The 23897-nt window shown below is 41.5% G+C and overlaps 2 protein-coding genes across 2 annotated transcripts in view; both read left to right on the top strand.

Annotated features, from left to right (window-relative positions):
- The window catches only part of PKD1L3 (polycystin 1 like 3, transient receptor potential channel interacting), a 39913-nt gene extending 24111 nt beyond the window's left edge, over positions 1–15802 (top strand). Inside the window, exons 25-44 of the mRNA XM_068693783.1 lie at positions 177–407; positions 587–688; positions 873–1051; positions 1315–1461; positions 1956–2155; positions 2306–2532; positions 3132–3348; positions 4375–4603; positions 5366–5597; positions 6053–6149; positions 6781–6921; positions 7507–7692; positions 8567–8894; positions 9886–10019; positions 10823–10950; positions 11277–11437; positions 12038–12248; positions 13021–13122; positions 14247–14378; positions 15216–15802. Of these exons, the coding sequence (XP_068549884.1) occupies positions 177–407; positions 587–688; positions 873–1051; positions 1315–1461; positions 1956–2155; positions 2306–2532; positions 3132–3348; positions 4375–4603; positions 5366–5597; positions 6053–6149; positions 6781–6921; positions 7507–7692; positions 8567–8894; positions 9886–10019; positions 10823–10950; positions 11277–11437; positions 12038–12248; positions 13021–13122; positions 14247–14378; positions 15216–15326 (3495 nt within the window). The 3' untranslated portion in view covers positions 15327–15802. The remainder of the gene's footprint in view (positions 1–176; positions 408–586; positions 689–872; positions 1052–1314; positions 1462–1955; positions 2156–2305; positions 2533–3131; positions 3349–4374; positions 4604–5365; positions 5598–6052; positions 6150–6780; positions 6922–7506; positions 7693–8566; positions 8895–9885; positions 10020–10822; positions 10951–11276; positions 11438–12037; positions 12249–13020; positions 13123–14246; positions 14379–15215) is intronic.
- A 30-nt stretch (positions 15803–15832) lies between these two features.
- Positions 15833–23369, top strand: GCSH (glycine cleavage system protein H). Its single transcript, XM_068693210.1, has 5 exons — positions 15833–15993; positions 19243–19322; positions 20548–20611; positions 22173–22304; positions 22878–23369. Exons 1-5 carry the CDS (start codon positions 15879–15881, stop codon positions 22973–22975), a joined length of 489 nt encoding a protein of 162 aa, XP_068549311.1. The 5' UTR covers positions 15833–15878; the 3' UTR covers positions 22976–23369.
- Positions 23370–23897: the final 528 nt, after the last annotated feature.

Raw genomic sequence — 23897 nt, forward strand, 5'->3', positions numbered from 1 at the left:
TTAAGTCCAGGATGGCTAAATTTTAAATGACATTTTCATTCAACTTCTTGGGATGTGTCCCTTATTAATATGTCCTTAATAACTTACCCATCTCAGCACTGTCTTTTCATTTGCTTGGTAAGTTTTCTTATACTTTGAAGCCAAATGTTTTATCTATATTTTTTTCTGTTTTTTAGGTAGGACCAAAAACAAGTCCAAGAAGCACGCAGTGCCTCTGCAACCATCTGACCTTCTTCGGGAGCTCCTTCTTTGTCATACCCAATGCCATTGATGTTAGCAAAACCGCACAGCTATTTGGTACCTTTGTGGACAACCCTGTGGTGGTGACCACTGTAGGATGCATCTTTCTGATATATGTGCTTGTAGTTGTTTGGGCTCGGAGGAAAGACATCCAGGATGATGCCAAAGTAAGTCTTCAGCTAATAATGATTCCCAAATCCCTCTTTGCCCAGTCTATTTTAACAGAATTTTTCAGCCAGCCCTACTCCCTTCCCTTTGCATAGCTCACAAGATACCAATTCCTATCCCCAGCTTTAATGCAGCCATATTCATCAAACTGCTAACGCTGTATTGTGTCACTCTGCAGGTGAAAATCACAGTACTGGAAGACAATGACCCCTTTGCTCAGTACCGTTATCTTGTGACAGTTTTCACAGGACACCGCCGAGGGGCAGCCACAACCTCCAAGGTACCAATGGCACTGTGCAGGGAGAGCTCGTGCACTCATTTAGAGCACTGGAGACATAAAGGAGTACCCAAGTGCAGTTTCTAAGCCAGAAAGTCCTTAGAAAGCAGGGGGAGTATGTCAGAGGAATAATCATACACAGGATTCTGAGATGTGCAAGTCTTCATTTTGCCATCTTACTCTCCAGGTGACTCTCACCCTCTATGGACTCGAAGGAGAGAGTGAGCCACACCATCTGACTGATCCTGATACACCAGTCTTTGAACGTGGAGGAGTGGATGTTTTCCTGCTCTGTACCCTTTTCCCTCTTGGGGAATTGCAGAGCATTCGACTGTGGCACGATAATTCAGGGGACAATCCATCCTGGTAAGTGTATGCAGGGAAATAATAAAGACTTGAAAATATTTTTATAATGACAGCAGTTTTCCTTTCCTAGTGCTTATAGATTATCCTTTCTACAAAGGAAGCGTTCATTTCTTTTTTTGCACAGTGCTGTGTGCTCCGTGCCTTACAGCTTACACACAGCCTAACAAGTCAAATGCCAGAGGTTGTCCTCCACGGTCTTGTTGAGTCCTGAATTTTGGAGCACTCAGTTACACGTGAATGTGACCTGCATGTTTTCCCTACAGGTATGTGAATCGAGTAGTGGTCCAGGACCTTGCATGGGACCAGAAGTGGTACTTCCTCTGTAACTCCTGGCTAGCCATTGATATTGGAGACTGCGTCCTAGATAAAGTGTTCCCAGTAGCTACAGAACAGGACATGAAGCAGTTCAGGTAATTGCTGTTTTATGGCCTTTTTCTCTCAATCAGTCTAGAAAAACAAGTATGCAAAGATAAGCCCCTAGACAAAAATGAAATCAGGGAGAGCTTTCCATTGCTCTCAAAGGGCTCTGAACAAGAAGAGGAACACACTGGTTAACACAGCCTGACTGGTACTCTAGCAGTTACAGCACACTGGAAATGCTGGCATTAAAGGATAGCCTGACGGACATACGGAAACCCAAGCACCTTATCTTAAGTGTAATTTGCCTAGAAATATATTATAGAAGCCAACGAGCTTCTTGACTAGCCTTACCACCATGGTATGGCCAGGAGAACTGCCATAAAGTAGCTATGACCACTCCATGTAAATCAAGCCATGATATTCGATAATTTCTCATAGTTAGCATTTCTTCTGACAGTGCCTACAGACATGAACAGGTCAGGACCCTGAACTACGGCTTTATTCTTCCCTCTCCTTTCTCTTGATTTCCCCTTCCTCTTCCCAGCAATCTGTTTTTCATGAAGACCTCCAAAGGTTTCCAGGATGGGCACATCTGGTACTCAGTTTTCAGCCGCTCCCCACGAAGCTCCTTCACACGAGCCCAGCGCGTGTCGTGCTGCTTCTCGCTGCTGCTCTGCACCATGCTGACCAGCATCATGTTCTGGGGGGTGCCAAAGGATCCAGCTGAGCAGAAAATGGATCTGGGTAACAACCATTATCATTGCTTGGGCAAGAAAATAAAGAGACAGCAAAATCTAGAAGCAGGGCAGTTGAACACATCGGCTTTTTCACAAGATGCAGACCTGATGGTTCCTGAAGTTATTTTCACTCTTTCCCGCTGTTTGATCTTGACAGGGAAGATTGAGTTCACGTGGCAGGAGGTGATGATTGGCTTTGAGAGCTCCCTCCTCATGTTCCCTATCAACCTGCTCATCGTGCAGATCTTCAGGAACGTACGATCCCGGCCAGCCACACCAGGCAGAGAGAAGAAGCTGGGAAAGAACGGCCGGGTGTCTCCCAGCCTTCCTCCCACCCCACAGCTCACCCAGGCCGTCTCGCTCACTCCAGAGGCTGTGATGAAGGTAAGTCCCTGTGGCTGCTCCCCACCGAGTCCTGCACTGCCCTCTGCTGCCACGCACGACTCCACATCTCCAGCTGAACAGCAGAAACCTTCCCTGTCAGATGACTTTCAAATTGCCTGAGGTGACAAGCCAAACATGCTTTGGTGCAAAGTTCTCAATTACCCATCCACACAGCCATGAATGATCACAAGAGGAATCCACCTTCAGAGTGTATTCCACGTGTAGGGAATCCTCATCTTCAGCAAGATCTGCCTCCGTATATCCCAGACTCTTGCACAATTAAGATGTGTGTTCAGAATCACTGTATTCAGGGGTTAACAGCAAACATCAAGCAAGGCAGTGAAGATAAAGCATACCATAGACCCAGTCTTCCTCAGTGTAGGTCCTCAGGCAGGTAAGCTGTATTTCTGAGTCCTGAAAACTGTCTTGCTGAATTTGTTGAAATCTGCCTGCCACTTCCACCCCTGCAGATGTGCCATCTTTATCCGTTCTGGGGATTTTAGCAACTGACGCAGTTCCCAGCCAGTGGTGCCTTCTGAAAACGTCAGCTTAAGTCACTGCAGCCTGAGTCACTGCCGTGTTGCTGCTGTCTTTTCTAGGACATAAGAAGAATTGCCAACTCACTCTTTAAAGCCCTGAAGACTCCATCACTCACTTCAGTATCAGATCTTGGAAAATCAACTAATATCAACACACTTTTGGCATTGGTTGAGGACATCATCTGCCACCAGAACAGAGCTGGCCAAGAGTTTTACGATGAAAGCAAAAAGAAGGATGACCCTATCATTGTCACACTAGGTGCTATGGATATACCAGGTAAACACAAGGTGACACATCTGCTGAAACCTTTGTAGTGAAACTGATGGTGACACTGGATGTGAGGACCCAAGCTTTTATGTTCTGACTCAAAGCCAATTACACGATTGTAGAACAGCTGAGGCTGGAAGGGACCTCTGCAGGTCCTCTAGTTCACCACGCTGCTCAGAGCACAGCTGGAGCAGGTTGCCCAAGATCACGTCCAGCTGGATGTCAAGTATCTCCCAGGATGGAAACTCCACTTCTTCTCTGAGCAACCTGTCCCACTGCTCAACCACCTGTGCAATAAAAAAGCTTTTCTTAGGTTTAGATGGAATCTCCTGTGTTTTAATTCGTGCCCATTGTCTCATCCTTTTGCTGTGCACCATTTACCACCCAGCTGAGTGAAGACACTGAAATCTCTTTCTTTTGCTGTAGAATGAAATCTAGCTATCAGCCTGGCTTCAGAGTTGGATCAGTATCTAGTAGCATCAAGACTCACAAATATGAGTTGTTTCACAGTCATTTTGTCCTGCCTGTTTTTTCTATTATTGGCTTTGTGCTGTTGCTCCTTTCAGTCTGACTCTTAACTTAGGCATTGATTTATTTGCAATTAAACAACAATATAAATAAGATGTGAACAATATAATAATATATGAACAGTGAACAGTCCCACTGATTTCATGAAGACATACATTTGGCTTTTCCAATGAGTATTTGAAGCTACCAAATGCAAAGGTAAGTTATGAACAAATTAACACTTGATCTTATCTGACTTTGCTACTGAGGTTTTAGGACTTCTGTTTTATGAAGTTGCCTACTGGCAACAGTTCCAGTCCATTCCAGCAGAAGAATGCTAAGGCTCTAGTAACAAAGCTGCATTATCTGTCCTTTTAAATGTTGCTTTGTCACATTTATAATCTGGGGCCCTAATTTTTCTACCCTTTGTACTGAACAGTATTTTAATCTAGGGATAGCCATGCTGATTGTCTCTCTCTCTCTTTTTTTTTTTTTTAAAAAAAAAAACAAAAAACTCTTTACCTGTAGAAAAGGCAAGAAGCCCGACTCCAGAGAAGGGAACGTGTGAACGACTGAAACACAACGATTACAACCGTTGCTTGTACATGCAACTCCAGCATGTAGAGATGGAGTTGGAATTACTGGGGCCCCACAAATTTCAGATGCCTCAGAGTTATACACAAGCTGTTCGTCAGGTTCAGCACATGAAGAACCTCCTGGAGAACCAGATTTGCCCATCAGTGTCCATCAGTGAGAGGTAACCTAATACTCTTCACATTTTCAGTATAAGTAAATTCAGGTCATGAATTCAAAACTGTCCAGGATGACAGAGACAAAAATAAGTACTGCTTAACAAGTGCCAGATAACTGTTACAACAGCTGTAGAAACATGTCATACCATTATACTACTGTAGGAGCAACAAAGAAATCTCAGTGCATAACTGCACATAAAAGGAATAATGACAGATCATTACTCTCTGTCAATTTTGCCTCCAAAACTGAACGTTACAGCACAGTGCCACATGACTGTACAGCGCTGAACATAATCACTGAGCTCCAAAGTCTCATTGGTCTCTAAAAATGCATGAAGAAAAATGAATAAGTGGACAAAAATATTGCAGGAAAAGCTGATAATTAAGTTGGATGTATTGAAAACAATACCACTAATTATCTCTCTGGTGTTTCTGGTGATCTCACAAGAGAGGTATCCAGGAGCTAAAATGCACTCATGTTTATTTTTTTCATCAACATTTCTACTGGAGGTTCAATAATGCATAGACTGAGGAGCAAATAAGCCCATCATATTTGTTTTGATTTCAGCTGGTGGCAGCACATTTTATTGTATTTTTGGTATCAATATATCTATATAACTGCATTAGTTAAAAAAAAAAATAATAATAATGTTTTGGTAGAGATTTTAAATCATAAGATGTTGCCAAACCCCACTGAACCTAAAGTCTGTGATTTTGGCTTCTATTCCAGTGCTGAATGATTTTTTCTCTTCTGGTTGACTCTAAAGGTGGTCTCTTACTCCAAGCTCCTCTGGTGATGGAAAGAAAAGTCCCTCTTCCAAAGGGCTGCCCTGGTGGTTTGTGTTCATTGCCTGGTTCCTTGTGGCAGCCACTAGTGGCGTGTCTGGGTTCTTTACCATGCTCTATGGGCTGCATTATGGGAAGGAGAACTCCATCAAGTGGCTGATCTCCATGGCTATCTCCTTCTTTGAAAGTCTTTTCATCACGCAGCCTTTAAAGGTGAGATCCTCAGAAGTACAACCAAGAAGTACAGCCACCGGCCAACATGAACTCATTCTGCTGTCATTCCAGGAAAAGGGGAAGATATGTTTTAAAGAACCACAGGATTTAACATATAAAAGTTAGTTTTTCCCTTTAAAACTAGAGCTAACACATAGACCACAGATTTCTGCTGTCACTTGTTGGCACTAACTCCATTAGTTTCATCTCCCCTGTTTTGTCAGAGTTTAATAGGTGATAAGGCTTCTGACCAAAGAAGATGGGCCATATGGCAAAAACAGTTTAGTTAGACAGTCTCTAGGGCTTGTGAACTATTCTCATGTTTATAAGACTTCCACAAAGCCAAAGCATAGTTATTCTCCTGCAGTACCTGGATCCAAAGGAGGCCAGGTCAAAGTCTGAGCTTTTTTTTATATGAAATGGGCATGTAGTGAGTCTGTAGCTAATTCTTGCAGGTGCTGGGATTTGCTGCCTTTTTTGCTCTGGTTCTGAAGAAGGTGGAACACGAGGATGAAGAAAACATGGCCATTGATGGGCCTTTGTCTGCACCAGGTAACTGTCTGTAAAGTAAGAAATTATTTCAAAAAGTGAAGTGCTCTCCAAGACTTTTGAATGTTTTTTGCACCAATATGTGATTCACAGTGGGGACTTTGCTGGTTATTTTTATACACCTGAGTCTCAGCTGAGAAAGCTAGCAGAAGTCAATAGAATGCAAAGGTGCTGTGCCTACATGCCCAGCCATTAGCACTCACAAGATCAAGCTAGAGGTGGGGACAAAGCTTAGTAACTGATTTTGTGTCAGCCACAGAAAATACAAAGACTGCTGTATGATAGGCAGACGCATTTTGAGTAACACCTAATGAAAGAGTCCACAAGCTCAAAAATATTGAAGTTCTGTGATGTGAAAGCCCTCAGTTTACACTGTTTTCCACACCCACCATGCGTCCTTGTTACCAAAGAGTACCTTCTGCAATCACAATCCCATCTAGAAAAAGCCGACAGCAGCAGACAGGAGTCCTAGGGCACAGCAAAGAATACTGTTCAACAGCTTCCTTCCTCACTTGGTTGCTCTAAGCACATCATCCTTTAAATAGAAATATTTCCTTGTAATATTCACAGAAGTGAAAAGCAGGACACAGATAACTTGTTGACTGATGCCAGGTTTTACTGCTCTCACCCACAGGTGACTCAAATCCTCTCCTGGGAGCCCGCCGGGACAGCAGAAGCAATATTTATCAGCCACCTCCTGCAGCTGATGTTGAGAAAATGAAAATCAGCTGCATGAAGGAGCAGAAAGCATTTGCCCTCATCAGAGAAATCCTGGGTATTTCCCATATGAAGATTACCTCATTTTATTCAGTAGTACTTTTACATCAGTGAAAATATTGTTAAAGAGACACATTGCAGACACAAAAGCTAAACAAAAGTTAGGAAGGGTGGAAGTAGGTCAACAGTTAAATGCAGTTGGAATCAAAAGCAAATGAGGGACACCTTTGCTGGCCACTTTTCTAAGAGGTGTATCTACAGATAGCATTCTGTTTTAGTGCCTCTGAAAACAATAACAAATATTACCTCGATATTACTTGGAATGAAGTTAAAACTACTCATTCCCTTAAAAGCTGTCATCACTGTGTGTGTTCAGCCAGCCTTCCCACTTATTTTCTTGACTACTGCTCAGATTCCTACTCGTATTCCAAATGTGATATGCTTAAACTGCAGCACTTTGACGTAGCTGGTGTAAATTCATTAGCACTGGTCGGCCAGATTCTCACAAAGCATCTCCTTAACCTAATAAGCGATGGCAGTACTAATCAGTCCTGCTATCTATTTTGAACAGCAGTGTTCATTCTGAGCTCACCTGCTGTCTCTCTCTCTTTTTTTTTTTCTTTTTTTTTTTTTTTTTTCCCAGCCTACGTGGGGTTTTTATGGATGCTTTTACTGGTTGCCTATGGGCAGAGAGATCCCAACTCCTACTACCTAAACAAGCACATCGAGAGCAGCTTTACAGATGGATTCCACGATGTCTACAGTTACCAAGATTTTTTCACATGGGCAAAAACCACCTTACTCAAAAATCTTTATGGATCATATACAGGTGCAGAGACTGCTTTGGTAACACGTTGTTTCACTTCAGCTTGACAGATGCTGAAACATTATCTTTTATACATATCCCCAACTTGTACATGCATATTTGACTGGAGGAGGAGACTATGAGTGCAAAAAACTAGGATTCATAATCTGAATACTCGTGGATAACAAAAGCCCCACAGCCTGACCCCAAGTTCCATGCGGCCTGAAGTTTTCATTATCTTTAATATAATCCACAAGTTTTGCACTGCAATTTTCCATTTTTCATATTTTGCATTACTCATCTCAGGTACTCAGAGATAAGCCTCACAGCTTTGCACAAGCTTCTTCCCACAATTAAAAAAACACAACGGAACGACAGATAGATGGCACTAGCAAGCTTTTCCTCGGGAGAGCTGTGTCTGCATGGTGGCTCAGGTCAATGGGAAGGACAATTAGGCGCTATCAGCATGTTTCTATCTAGCCTTATCTAGCAACAGATGAGAGCCGTGTTCCAACTCCCGTTTCAGAGTAAATATGAAAATACATTGGCAGAGCTGCTGCCTGGACAGGATGGGCAGCAGCCAACTGTGGGCAAGGAGCAGTGCACACAGCTACTTTGCCATGTGCCTCCAGGCAGGCTGCTCTTCTGCTGGCCTCTCCTTCTCTATAAAATGTAGACAGCTAATGATGCTAAACACTGTTATCCGTGGATGTTATCTAAGGATTGAGTTAAAATCAACACAAGGACTTAATTTTCAGGACTGTTTTGCTTACGGTGTTTTTTAAAAAGGAATCTGTAGCAAAATATTAATGTATCAGTGACTCATAAATGAAATGAAGTGGTGTTATCAGTGGTTCTGTCATATTGCCAGCGCTGCTCTTTTCCCTCTCCCGTTCAGGATTCATCACAGACGGCAACTCCAAGCTGGTGGGTAGTGCTCGAATTCGCCAAGTACGAGTGAAAGGAGACACCTGCCCTCTTTCTCCCAAACTCCAGAGTGTGATTCGGGAATGCCACGCTCCGTACTCCCTACAGACAGAAGACACATCGGACTACGGGGAGCACTGGAACACTTCGGTCTCTGCTAACTCATCTGATTTGACCTCAGCATGGCAGTACCAGAGTCAGTCTGAGCTGAGAGGGCAGCCCGTCTGGGGCAAACTTGCTGTCTACAGGGGAGGGGGATACGTGATTCACCTGGGAACCGATCCTAACAATGCCTCCAGGTACCACCTGCTAAATTATTACCGAATCCTCTGTTTAGGATTCATCTCAGATTCCATCCTGAAGTTTGCTAGTGTGGATTACGCTGAATATTGTAGGTTTGACTGTGCTGCCTTCAGTGTAATTTATATTCTTGTCATATTTCTCCATGTTAGGTAACAACCAGGATCACAAATTATAACCTCTTTTTCCTAACTTACACGCACAGATTCCAGATTTATATAGCTGCGGAAATACATGATGTTGAAAAACTAGAAAAACAATCCCATCAATGTAGTGCTAATCCATCACTGCATCTAGGCTGGCCTTTAACTTCTTAAATACTGCATTTTCTAAGGGTATGTCAAAGATCATGAGAAAATAATTTAGCCTAAATCTTTTTATGTTAATGTTCTGTTATCTCGTTATAAGCCTCTGCTTGTTTTCCTGTCACAGTAAGATCTGTGAAGCTCCTTCATCTCTCTGTTGTTTACACTCTCCTGATCCTTACAGACAATTGAATTTTAACCTAGAGGGGGGAGAATTAGTGCAATGTGTGTGAATATGAATAGGCACAGGGAATACTTTTAGAAGTGAAATAATGGGAAATGAGGCCTTGAAATCCAGGCCTTGGCAAAGTTTGGCAGACAAGAGACATGAGATAAATAAGCAGGAAGTTGTATCCCGCAGGGGTGGAGTTCCAAACATCTTATCTCTTACAAGTTATCAGAGATACCTGTGTTTGTACAGGAACTCCTGTGAGGTAAGGGACCTGAGGCATCTCAGGTTTAGCACTGGCCAGCTTCTGGTACCTGATTCTCCAGAGGAGCCAAAAAGAAATCTATCACCTGGATTAAAGATCCCCTATCTCCAGACTCAACGGGACAGATTTCCTCCCAGACATCTTAGCTCTGGTTTTCTCTTTCTCTATGAAAATGAGAAAACTCCTGTTCTCCATGTGATACTGTCTCTCTCCTGTGTGTGTTAGATCACTGTCTATAAATTTTTTGGCAGAATTCTCCAGTACCTTTTCAACAACGTCTGGCTGGACACCTTCACAAGAGCAGTGTTTGTTGAATTTACAGTCTACAATGCCAACGTGAACCTGTTCTGCATTATAAGCCTGATGTTTGAAACCAATGCTTTAGGTGAGAACCTTTTAAGTTACCTAGCTCTCAAGACAGCAAGCAATGTATCTACAGAGTGCATATTTACGTACTGACAGTGCTTACCCAGTTCTTGATTCAGTAAACAGAATATTTTAATAAATCTCCTCATAGCAAAATCAATGCAAAGAATTACAAACCATTTAGGAATAAATGCAGATGTAGTACTTGCTGAGCACCACAGTCATACAGACCGTAACGGCATGTATCATCTTTGCTCATGCTTGTTCATCTGCTGATGAAGAAAACACACTACTGGCACTTTGTCTAGAATTACACAACAGGAACAGGAAAAAATATGTTTCCAAGTCATTTAAGTTGGTCAATACAATAATAAGACAAAAAGTGCAAATAACAGAATCTCTGTTATTATTCTGTTGCAGAAGACATAAAATACGGCCATGTAATCATAATGCTTAAACTGGATACAACAGTGAAACTAGATTCTGGTCTGAATACCATACAAAAACATTTGATCTGAGCAGTAGCCTCCCTCAGGTTTGTCCCAGCACTGGAAAACGCCCAAGTCAAACCACAAAACTGAGTTGATTTTCTTTTTAGAATAAGATTCAGATTTATATCTCCATACCCTCCTGTTACATTTTTCAAATGTAGTCTAATCCAAACCACATGTAGTCAAGTCTAAATCTCAGTTTGATAGTTGGATTCAGACTCACGTTGACATGAATGCGAGTATGGAGGTCTTTTTAGTGAACTTAATTGTTTGAATGAAATCAGAAAGCTGTAATTACTATAGCACTGAGGTGAGCATTGTTATTTTTTAGGGGCCTTCTTCACAAGTGCAGAGCTGCAAAGTGTCCGTCTCTACCCGTACACCAACAGCCTCCACATCTTTGTTGTTGCAGCAGAAGTCATTTATTTCCTCTTTATTGTGTACTACATGATAGTACAGGTGAGATGCAATGGAAAATTCTCTTGACAGCATCACCTGGCATTGATTTCATTTGCAAAGACTTTAGGACTGTACTTGACTTCAGTAGTGCTGCTGCTGGCTTGCACCAATGGAAGACTGAATCAGATACTCTATTAAATAATAGGAATGTGACATTTTATTTGGCTGGAATGCTTCTTTTGAGAAGACAGTGTGAAATTAGTGCAAGATGTAGTTTCACTGATGTGCACTAGCCTGCTTTATTGTGGAGGGCACAGCCCTAACCTTTAGAGGTGTATTAGATGATATAGAGTCAGGCTGAAATAGTCAAACTCCTGTTTCCACAGGGAAAACTGATGAAGACTCTGAAATGGAGATATTTCCACAGCAAGTGGAATCTCCTGGAGATGGCCATCATACTGATTAGCTGGAGCGCCCTGTCAGTGTTTGTGAAGCGGACAATCCTTGGGACCCGAGACATCAGCTACTACCAGGAGCACAAAGAGGAGTAAGTACTAATGCTAGCAGTTACTAAGCTAGCTCCTAGCTCCCTACCTGCAGCACCCTCTTCTGAATCAACAAACCCTGCTGATACAGGACATCCAGCCAGCTAGCACATAGGTTATCTGCTGTAAAGAAGCATTGGGTAGAGGACAGTAATGGCTTATTTTATACAGAATGGAAAATAATAACATTTGCTAAAAACTGGTCTAGCATAGCACCAGTAACCCCATCCCCTTCAACATTCACATGCGTAAAAGGATCTGTCTTCCTTTCTGAGCCAGAAATTTGATAGCAAGTTTGTACCAGCTACCTTTAACCTATGACTTCTTAAAAATGAGCAGTTTGTGGGTTACAGCCTGAACCCTCTATCAGTTTTAGCTAATGCTCATAAAAATAATAATAATTAAAAAAAAATAATAATAATTGTCCTATGCAACTGAGCTTTTTGTGTGCATGCAGCAGGAAGCTCAGACAGGAACTCAAACAGAAACTCAGCTTAGTTCTCCACTGAAAATCAGTTCAGAGTGAGTGGCTTTTCCCAATTTTATGTATTTAAAGGCTCCTGTGTGCATGGTCTAATACTTCTTTTCTTTATTTCTAACAGCTGCGTAAGCTTTAATGAAACAGCAAGAGCTGATGCAGTTCTTGGCTACCTGATTGCTTTCCTAGTGCTCCTCTCCACAGTGAAACTGTGGCATCTGCTGCGGCTCAACCCTAAACTAAACATGATCACTTCGACTCTACGGAGGGCTTGGGGTGACATCTCTGGATTCATCACTGTTATCGCAATCATGTTCCTCGCCTATTCCATCGCTGTGAGTGTGACTGTGGGTTCTGTTGTCTGCAGTCTGCATCTAGCCTGCATTGCCAGGTTAAATCAATTATTTCTGAATGGTGACAGTGATGTGGCTTTGAAATGTAAAACTGAATAAAGCTGCCTATTTAAGTCTTAGGTTAGAAGCCTGGAGATTCTTTGCATAAGTGAAAGAAGTGGCAATATCCACTTGCCTGTTTCTTTGCAAACTGAATTTTAGTACAAAAATGGAACACTGGGACAAAAAAAAAAAAAAAAAAAAAAAGATTCTCTGTGTGCAAGAGGAGTAACAGAGCAAAGTACAGGAAAAATCATTTTCTGGATAAAGCTCAAACCGGGGAGGGTACACAGAGTGCCATTTGCTGTTTGTCTGCTCTTTAGGTGGGAAATAATTATTTTTCTGATTATTTTCCTTTATTTGAGGAATAATCATTATTATGCAAACAAAATGTTCTTTTAATTCTAATGAGATCAGCGAATTATTGGACCACAATTATGTATGTGCATTTACTGTTTTATTTGAAATGTTTTGTGTAAAATTTCTGGCAGAGGGCTGTGGGAAATTTGGCATACCTCAATTGCTAAACCACTGAAAAGCTGAAGTGAAAACCATCTGGACCAAAGGAAAAATGTAACGTGAAAGGCAGTCCTGTAACAAACAGGACCTGAGGCAGCTTCATCCTGCCCAATTTCTCATCATCATAGCATTCATTAGCTGATCTTGCAGCATGCGCTCTGATTGTAATGTAAGATGTGCCTTGTTTCCTCTGCAGACAAACCTGATATTTGGCTGGAAGCTCTACTCTTACAAAACTCTCTTTGATTCAGCAGAGACCATGGTCAGTCTTCAGCTGGGAATCTTCAACTATGAGGAGGTAACCCCTCTGATTTGGAGAAGTTTATTGCTGTGCAATTAGCGTCTCAGCTATCAAACATGCTTTGAAACAGCAAACAGAAGGACTTCCAGCTAGTGCTAGACATGAATCTAATTTTGCAAGCGCCACAGCCTCCTAAAGCAGCCACATTTACTCATTAAATTAAGAAAAAGAGTGAAATACATCTTACATCCCATTCTGAATGTCAGTAGATTCATAATGAATGTTTCATTGAGCAAGCTGCTTACATTTTAACTAGATATGTTACTTATTGACTACAGGAAAACTTTTGAGATAATTTTCTTAGAAAGCTACAGAAGGAAATGTCAGCGATGCCCTTGCCTTTGTTCTGAACACATACCCATAAGCTTCTCAAGAAAGGCAAAGCCCACCACAAGCAAACTTTGTTGCATATATTTTTATTATTCCTGACTTTCTTATTAAGTTCTTTCAAATATTACAGTATCCTTGGAATGACTCTGTGGGTTAAGCTCAGACATCTGACTGTGAGGTCCATGGTGGATGTTTTTAGACCATGAATCCAAGAGGGTATGGGTAGCTTTGAAGATCAGTAACTGGGCATAACATTTTCAGCTCTACATCTCACCCAAGTTGTTAATCACACAAAATATATTCCTATGTTATAGCTTACATCAAAATGAGGTTTTTGAATTTCTATACAACCCTTATTTGATATGTGTTCATGACAGTTTGGGCTTCTGTGTAAAGACGCTGCTAAATAAAAACACACAGAGAAACACGCATAGTTTATCTATGCTTTGCTAGCTAGGTCATGATGGAGCTTCAGCTGTTATTTGGATAAACAAATCTCCACACTTGTCAAGTTTCAAATCACATGGAACTTTCATACCATTACATTCAAATGCAAACTTAAATAAATAAATAAATAAATTCCCATATTCACATATCATGTATATAAAATATCCCATTATCTTTGTACTATATTGTATCAAAGTACAAAAGTGACTAAAGGAGAAAATCTATTTTTTTATATATAACATATATACAAGGATTTTCAAAGAGATAAACTGCTGCATTAACTGCTTATATGTATTATCTTTTAAAAAAACAAAATGTGATGTCTTACCTTATTAATACTACAGATCTTGGACTACAATCCAATTTTAGGCTCTTTCTTGATTGGATCCTGCATCATTTTCATGACATTTGTGGTGCTGAATCTCTTCATTTCAGTGATTCTGGTTGCTTTCAGTGAGGAGCAGAAGCACTACCAGGTGTGTCCATCTAAGCTCTTCTGCTGTTATTTAACATTTATTGTGTAGTGCTTACTCACAATTTAGGTATTCCACCACCTGATACCCATGTAAACTCAGTCCTACATTTAAGAAGTCAACATTTACTCATAAAGCACGCTTCAGATTTTCCAGAATTACACCATCCATTCCTGTTCAGGCGAGTCTCTGTTCAGATTTAGTATAAGATCTGTAGCCTTTTGTTCACATACTAAACCCAGTAATGAAGTTTTAGACTTCTGCCCCAGCTCAACTGAAATCAGTACCAAAACAGCTACCGACTTGACGAGGACTTTACAGAGCCCATTAGCAATGTCACCAAGTGCCTGATCTTTTGAGATTATTTGGTAGCATGGTGTGAAATCCAGGCGAGTACTACAGTACTGTCCAAAATTCCTCTATATTGTATATAAATTCAGTGGAGAAGAAAAAAGTGTGGTTAACAGAAACAAGATCTATTTAGTTTTTCTCATTTACTTCATCTAGAAATAGTGGGTGGCCAGATGTGCATACCAGTAGCTGCATGGTAGCCAGGTAGTGAACTCCAGGCTCCAGTAAGCAAGATCTCCATTGGCTTTGACAGAGCCAAGGTTTCTTCTGTAATGCAGACACCCTCAGGCTACCTGGGACGTTTGTCTTTGATAAAATATGTTTGCACGATGCTTTGCTTCGGCAGTTATTTGTGCTCTGTTTAAAGTGAGAATTGAGTTATTTGGCATCAAGTAGTTTTTCTCTTGCAATTTTTTCTTGCTTTAGCGGAGGCTGTATTTGATTCTAGTCTGCCCATCCTAGTAACTTTATTTCTTGTCATTATTTCAGGCTTCAGAAGAGGAGGAGATCGTGGATCTAATGGTAATGAAACTTTTCAGTTTCTTCGGGATTAAATGCAAGAAGGAGGAAAAGCCTGCCAGTAATGATCAACTGAAGTAATCTGTCAGCAATTCACTGATAACCATAATGAAGAGCTGCTTTGTTTGTGGGCAAGCGGTTTTACTTTTTAACTATCAGCTGCAGCGGCTAGACGTAGGTCATCGCGCTTCTGACTGGAACGCCGTAGCCTCCAACACAAACTGTTGTCGACTGATGTTGTAACAAAGTGTTAGAAGTTGTGTGAAACTTAAGATAAAGCATCCTATGCGTACTCACAGTGGGCCTGGCACCTGTATTTAATAAACACCGAGTGTTTGTTGCACCGCTGGCTCAAACCCCTCACTTTTTGCCAAGCGCGCAGCCCCGGCAGATGGCGACCAGGTCACCCCCTACTTCCCCAGGGAGGCAGCAGCCACTGGGGCTTTACCGCACACCCCTGGGGCTTCCCTGACTCCCTCCCTCCATCTACACACAGCTGAGATCCCGAGGCAGCCCCGTTGCCCACCCCGATCGCTGAGCCGTGAGGGAGCCGTGAGGAAATGGCGGCCCCGCCCGCCGCCGTGAGGCGGGAGCTCGGCGCGGCACCGCCCCCCCTCAGGGCGCCCGGCAAAGATGGCGTGGCTGGCGGTGCGGCGGCTCGGGCCGGCCCTGGCGCCCCGCTGCCCTCGCCTCACGCTGCGGCCGCCCGCGGCGCGGAGCCTGGCCACCAGCTCGCTGGCGCTGTCCGGTGAGTGGCGAGAGGGAGCTGGCGGTAGAGGCCGCCGGGCTGGGCGAGCGGCTCCCGGGGGTTTTAGGGCGGCCCGCTGCCCCTTGTCCCTTCCCCCGGGACTGCGGAGCGGGGACGCTGCCGGTGTGGGGCTGCCCCGGGGGTCCCGGTGCGGGCGGGATGTGCCGGGGGCTGCTCGCTCGCTGCACCTGCTTGAGGCGGGGGCTGAGGGCTGGGGGGAGCCGTCTGCCCCGGGCATGGTGTGGGGCATACATGGTAGCCTGCTGCTGGCCCTGCTGCTGTGCCCCGCAAGATGGCTGGAGCCCACAGGGGCTGGGGGCAGCTGCGGGTGTGTGACAGCAAAAGGTTTCTGGTGCTGCTCTGCTTCCTCGCCCTGCAAGGAGCTGGGGGACAGCTGCTGCTCTGCCTGGGTTCTTGCAGCACGGGTTTCTGGTGCTGCTCCAATTCCTTGCCCCACAGGGTGCAGGTTTGCTGCCCTTAGCTGGCAGGGAGCCGGGCGAGCTCCTCGCCGTGCTGCAGTCCCTGCAGTGGCCTCGTCCCCTCCTGGCCCAGCTGGGGGCTTTGTGGAGCGGGCAGCAGGCCTGGCAAAGGCACGGGGTGCTCCTTGATGTGGCACACTGGAGCATCCAAACGGTGCCAGCAGCAAAAGGAAAAAGGGGCAAAAAAGGCATGGGCAGGGAGGACAGGGCTGCAGCAGCCCTGCGGTTAGACCAGTGCAGGCCGTTGGGAAATCTGAGCCAAATTTCAGGGCCTGGGGCCTGTGCATGCTGAAGAATTGGGATTGGCCTCACCAGTGTCCGGGCAGTGCGGCTACAGGAGCATCACGGGGGGCTGCTGCCTGCTGCCCTTTTGCACGTGGATTTACCTCGTTGCTCCTGTTAAAACTGCCTTTGAATGGAAGTTTGCCACAGAAGTCTGAGCACAGACTGTGGGACTCTGGCAACAGAAATGTAGAACCAGTAGGAGAACAGAATAGGCTGCAGAAGCAATGACTGCCACTAAGAATGGGACATAATTTCTATATAGCCTTATAACCTAGCTGTTCTACTGCTGCCTACTCTAATTGAAAGAAATAGCATTTATTAGTCATTATTTGCAAAGTAGATGAGACAAGAGCTAAGCTTTTTTCACTATTCCAGCTGTTTAATATACCTATTGCTTTCTATAGATATAACCTGAAGAAATAACATAAATTATGCTTTTGTTTTAGGCAGAGAGGAAAAATTTTGTATGCCTGTTTGTGGAGGTGTGAGTTTTCCTTCACTCTTCAGGTATATATTTATGAAATATTTAATAGAGGCAGGATAATCGAAATGAAGGTCTGAACTTAGAATGTGCTAGCTAAGCTGAAACTGAAGTCATGTTGAAATGAATGAAGGTAGAGTAAATTTAGCTCCTCTTCTGAAAAAGAATACTCACAGAAGAGATTTGGCGTGCTTTTGACATCTCTTGTCCGTTATTTTGATTTATTTAATGTGCTGATGGCATAAGCTCGAAGTTCAGTTTTTGAGATTACTTATTAACTCTTTCTAATTTGACCTGGACTTTATTTGCAGGGGCTTTTGCTACGTGATTAGAATTTTTCATTTTTCTTTTTTTTTTTTTTTTTTTTTAATGTCCTATGAGAAGCATATGTGCTCTTCTAGCTGTTGAAAACATTTTACTGCTTTGTTTCAAATTGATCATGGGTTTCTGCTTTTTTTTTTTTTTTTTAATCTTGCATTGTACACAAATCTTATACAGTATTTTTGTCCTACATAGAAAGATCCTGGCTGGTTTCTTCATGACATTTATAACATTTCATGTTCAGCTCGTGCTTGAGGTTCTGTGTTTTTCTCTGTTCTCATGGTTCCATTGCTCATTTCCAATGAAATCCCTATTACCCATGGGTAAATGTATTGACCTAAATTGATTTGAAAGACATTTAGTTTCTTTCATTCATTAGAAGATGTCCTGAGAGATTAATGCAGATTCAAATAATGCTAGCTGAAATTGTAGCTTTTTTTTTTTTTTTTAGTGGTATTGAATGGAAAAATCCTTATCTTTGCTTATCTTTTTACTCAAAGAACTTTGTTTGCTGTACTTACAAAAAAGCACGTTGTGCCATCACCGTCAATATAAACGCATATCAATCTTGAGCCATCCTAAAAAACAAACCATTTTCTCACTACAACTGAAACAGCTTGAAACATTACTGACTTAGATTAAGGATTTTATCAGATCTAAAGAAAACTGCTTTCCTTCATGTGCAGGCTTAGAAAAGAAACGAGGCTTTGTGGAAGCTGAATTTCTTTAGGGGTTACAAGGAGGTCAAGCTAGAAGAAAGGCCCAAGAAGAGAATTTTGGACTCAGAGGGCAGGTCCAGCTGCACCGCTCAGGCACTAATCTCACAGGAGCTCTGTTTAAGAAGTTATCTTCTTCAACTTCTGGAACATCCCCTGTGTGATTGGACAGGTGCTATAAGTGGACATTAAAGAGAAAGGAAACAAAAAATATCTGGGAAAGTCTAAGGAAAAGGATAAAGCAGGCTGAAAGCACTCTCAGAATAAGAAGAACTATTAGGTTATCTGTTAGTTATCTGTTTGAATGGCTGTATTAATTTGACCTGTACTAATTGTGCTTAATTTCACACAGATCTGTGGGAACATTAAATAGGAGAAATAGACTGTAGAGGAAGGGAATCAGCCACTGAAACTTTGCAAGGTTAAAATGTAAAGGTTGAACTTAAAGGTTGCAACTTCATTTCAGCTGGTGGCTCTAAGCACATTGAGTGAGATGCTGTAATGCTGACACTGTTTCTAACATGTCTTTTACACTGGCCTTTTCAGGAGTAATAAAGTTGTTGGCAGAAATAAGCACTAACTATGCTTGAGAAGACCCTGAGCTATCATAGAATAGCATAAGTGTGAGCAAAGTACACATATATGCTTTGGAGTTATATTTTACATTTGAACTAAACTATTCCTTTTATTCCTGTAGTTCATCATTCCCTAGATGATTGCGAAGGAATTAGTAATACTTTCAGGCATAATCCTCCCCAGTGAGCTTCTACTGTGTCACTAAGCATGGCATGAGCAGAATAAAATCTGTAAATTTTAGTTGCTGCTTTGAATATTTTCTGGGAGGGGGTGGGGGGAAAACACAAGCTAACCTTGGGGGGAAAATAAACGGTTTAATACCTTTAGTGTATTGTATTTAAGCAAGCAGCGTGCCACTTATTTCTGAAATATCAAGTTTGTTTCATTTTAGCCCGCAAATTCACAGACAAGCACGAATGGATATCAGTTGAAAATGGCATTGGAACAGTAGGAATCAGCAATTTTGCACAGGTATCGATCACCCCCTTTTCTTTTCCTACCCAAATGTGTAATATTTACTTACATACCTGCTCTTGCCCTTGCTCTTTGGATAGTTACTGTTTTTTTTATTGTTGTAATTGCATATGCTATACCCACAGAACGAGATTTTTGGACTTGGAGCTGTCACATTATTTGAAAAGTAAACGCTGCTTCAGCATTCTGATAAATTCTTAATCACTGCCGATCAAGCCTATAGAGAGCTGAATGTGAGGAGAAACTTACTGGTTCAGCTGAATTTAAAAGCTCTTTTATTACTTCAGTTCTTACAGGCCTGAGGAGTAAGCGACTCTGTTAAGAGGTTACCATGCACTTTTTAGGTCAAACTCCACTTGAACGTGACTGTGGTGCAATTCTTTTGGCTAAAGAACAATTGTGAATAGAAGTATAACATGGCATATATTTCTCCATTTAAAATGAGGCGGGGGGAAATTCCTTTGGATTTTTTTGTTTTGCTTTGGTGCAAGTACTTGATTTGGAATAGTCACAGGCAAATTCAGGACAGAGACTTACTGTATGTGAAACTTCAAAAAATCTAGCATGAGAAGCTATCAGTGAATTGGAATTGGTGATTTTTAGGACAAACAGCATTTCCGGTCATGTTTTCTGCAAATAAGACCACTGCTCTGTAAGGTCCCTAGGCTTTTGTGAGGCAGGGCACATTGCTCGCTGTAGAGGCACAAGCCTGTTCCGGTTGAGCTGATTCTTATGGTGATAAGGCTCCTTATTCACTTGGTAAGGACAAACTGTATGCTTCCAGCTGTCTAGCTGTCCCTTTTCCTGGGGAGAAATCACTGCTTTTGCTTTCAAATTACACTGGAAGAAAATTCTTTGTGCTTTCTGCCAAAAGCCTAATTCCCTAAAATCACTGGCAACTTCGTCCTTTAGAACAGTTGTTGCACTAGCTGGCGTTGGGAAGATAAGCAGATGTTCTTTCTCGTTCTGCATGATGAAATCTGTATATAAGCCTTGTAACTCAGCCTGAGGGCTTTTAACACTGTAATAGATAATTAATTAGGCATGTGGGTCACCTAACATTTTTTCAAGTGAAATGTTTAAAAAGAAAAAGTGACAAATACACAATACTTAAATGATATCTGTGCTTAAAGAGGGAGATGACCTGTTTGCATTGGTTCTAGATCTCTGCTACCTATAGTTTCCTTAGCCTGTGCCTTGATGCATTTGTTTTTCTTTTAAGGAAGCACTAGGAGACGTTGTTTACTGTAGTCTTCCAGAAATTGGGACAAAATTGAGTAAAGATGGTAAGTTTTAGCTCTAGTTTCTAATAATATAATTATTCTACTCATCCCGCTTTTCCTTTCCAAAGTCAAATTTTATCCAGTAATCTTTACATTCATTAATACCGTTACACATCTTCTGGATGCAAAATAAATTCAGGTATTTCTATGACTAGAGACAACAGTTTTCACATGCTCATCGGCATACCACACATGATAGTAGAAAGTATTTATTTTTAAAACCGTGAAGACCTTTACTTAAAAATCAACTATTTTAGCTATATTTTTGTAATAATTCTGTCTATACTCTGCTTTTAAAACACAGGCTTTGATTTGGACTTGCTTGTGTTTAGGCTGGCTTATTTGTGATTTTGCAGTTGTGCATTTCATGAGTTACTTGTGAAACACTCAGATTTAACTGATAGCAAGCTCTAATTTTTCTGTGAATATACACAATAATTTATGCGTATCAGTTGTGTCACTAGCAACTTGCAAATTGTTACATTCTTAATCATTCAGTTTTGCAGTTTTCAGTGTTAAAGAGTGTTTCAGTGTTAAGAGTGAGCATTAACAGGTAGAAAGGAAAAGCCCATCCCTGCAGTGCACAGAGCACTGCCTCGCTAGTGTATGAAAAGATTGTTGTTAACTACAGTGTTGAAGAAAAGTGTAAATTTACTGAGCTGAAGTAGCAGGCATTTCTTTTGCCATCCTTCTTGTGTAACAGGTCAGTATCAAGCTGTTCAGGCCAAATCTGTTACATCACATTGAACGGTGAATGTTTGACAGAAGCTCTTTCTGTTTAGGGTTTTAATTAACAAACTTGTAGTTTTGATCTATCTGAAGGTATTTCATTTCCATTTACTTCTCTTTTTTGCCAGTTCTGGCGTTATTCTAACTCCAGGTTTTCCCAGAACATGCTGTTCTCTGAGTCCCTGTGCTGATGCCTATCTGCTTTTCGGACAGCTCCATGTTCCTCTGGCCTCAGCCTTATTTGTTTATGGTTTAGAGCTACTCTGGCTAACGTTGCTCCAGGCACTGTTTCCATATGAAACAGAAAAAAAGGGAAGAGCAGCAGGGTGGTTCCAGTGTGGCACTTCTGAATACTAATGAGTGTTTTCCAGTGAGTGCAAGTGTACCATTTGATGTGGTTTCTGAAGAACAAGGCAGGCTCCCGAAATTGTGGCTATTTTGTAACCAAGCTATGCATAAAAAGGTCTAAATTGTAGATAGGCAGTTTATTTAGACATCTTGCAGCAATAGTTGGATGTAGTTCCTTCTAACTCTGCGTCATATCATGCTGTAGGGCTTTAGCCAAAGGATTAGCCAAACGTAAGAAATTTCCACTCCTTTTGTAACAGCCAGCTAGCCAGTGTTACGCAAGTCCCTCACAATAACTGAGCAGCACAAACATCGAATTTAGTACTGCTGATCATTGTTGTGATGTTGGTGACTTCAACCTCTTTGATAGTTTTCCTTGCTCAACATAAAGGCCCTTTACTGCTAGGCCATCACTAGAATGTCTGAGTGAAACTAAATTGCTTTGTGTATTCCCCTTAAAAGCATCAAATCGTGTTCTGTGTTTCAGATGAGTTTGGAGCTCTGGAAAGTGTGAAAGCTGCTAGTGAACTCTACTCTCCTCTCACAGGAGAAGTGACTGACATTAATGCTGCCCTTGCTGATAATCCAGGGCTCGTCAATAAATCTTGTTATCAAGATGGTAAGATGTCATGGTTTTTATCTTTCAATAAAGAATACCACCTGGATCCTGGCAGTGTTGATTGCTATCACAAATAGGTCTGTGGTTCCTAGTTCTTCCAGCTTAATGGTATGGAGGCTTAAAATGGAATATATTGAATGTAGTTCAAGCACAATAAAATTTATAGCATAAAAATTACTATTGTGGTCTTGTCTTGTGGGTAATTTGTTTGCAAGGTGTTCTTTTCAGACAGACTGGTTTCATTTAAATGTCTTTCCCTTGATTGCATTTCTCTCTTTTGATCCTGACTTGTGATCCTGGGTGGTCAGACTCTTACTCTTCCTAGACAGCCTCTCTTTAGCACCAGTGTCAGAGACAGTACCAAATTAGATAACTGATTTGACTTAAAAGGCCATTTCAGGCTGTTTGTTTTTAAAAGTATTGAAACACTGTTTTGCTGCACAGGAAGTCCTGTTGATTCTGTTACAGAGCTCTAATGCCTTGTAGGAGTATCTTTCTAAGGAAGTAACATGAACGAATCTTTCATTATAGGATATTATCAACTGTTTTTTCTTTTAAATTTCCTAACTACAGGTTGGCTTATCAAGATGACTGTGGAAAACCCTGCTGAACTTGATGAACTGATGAATGAAGATGCCTATGAGAAATACATAAAATCCATCGAGGACTGAGCTGGAATAATCAAATAAACCCATATAAAATATTTCAACGTAGTTTGTCATCAATTAATGAAGTAGAGAATATCCAGTTTTGGCAGCCTGAGAAATACCACTTATGTTCATGGATGCAGACCATAAATAACTGCAGTGATAAAATGTTTAACATGTGCATACCTGCGAGGGATTTTTATTCTAGATTGTCTGATTTATGTAACTTCAGGATGTAAAAAAAAACAAACAACAGTGCCTCTCTAACCTTCTAGTATTTTGTACTAATTATAGCTGCAGAGATGATACCAAAAGAGAAGCTATATCAACTACCTCTTTGCATGATTTTTGTTTACTTCTTTGAGTAGTGAAATAAAGAAGGAAAACACAAAGGATTAATAAACTCTGTAATCAAGTAGTTCTGCCTTTCCAAAGGTGTAGTCCTTGTTTTCTGATTTACTGTGCTTTCTTACAATGCAGAACTCATGCACTGACCATTTAGCAAGGTTCTTGAGTGGATTGTTTTGTTTTTTTTTTGTCTGGACTAAGTAAGCACTACATATGTCACAAGCAATTAAGGTATTCTACATCTTGTGCCTAACAATTGTGGTGATTTCACAAGAATAAATACTTTTTGAAAATGGTGTGATAGTAGTAGTTTGACATACAACGTAGTAATGTATATCGTGAGGATCAAGTAGGCATGCTGCTGCAATGAGGATGTAAAAGGAACGAGACTTAAGCTTTCCTTTTGCAAACCATAAACTAAAGCAGCTGCTTGCATTAGATGTAATATTCGATGAATCTGCAAATGTGCACTCAAAGTTGATGTGACATATAAAGGCAAGTTTGAGTTGTACAGACCTGTATCTTAGGAAAGTATAATTGTACAGCAGAGGTTTGGACTACAACTGTTTCCTACAATTTTAAAATGCTTGTTAGAAGC

The sequence above is a fragment of the Anas acuta genome, chromosome 10, assembly GCF_963932015.1.
Source record: "Anas acuta chromosome 10, bAnaAcu1.1, whole genome shotgun sequence".
In the NCBI taxonomy this organism is placed as follows: Eukaryota; Metazoa; Chordata; class Aves; order Anseriformes; family Anatidae; genus Anas; species Anas acuta.

Bases quoted from the DNA above. Each gene is read 5' to 3' on its own strand.
- GCSH (XM_068693210.1), top strand. From the start codon at position 15,879: ATGGCGTGGCTGGCGGTGCGGCGGCTCGGGCCGGCCCTGGCGCCCCGC. The intron at 19,323-20,547 runs GTATCGATCACC...TTTTCTTTTAAG, and splicing joins GAATCAGCAATTTTGCACAG to GAAGCACTAGGAGACGTTGT. The intron at 22,305-22,877 runs GTAAGATGTCAT...TCCTAACTACAG, and splicing joins TAAATCTTGTTATCAAGATG to GTTGGCTTATCAAGATGACT.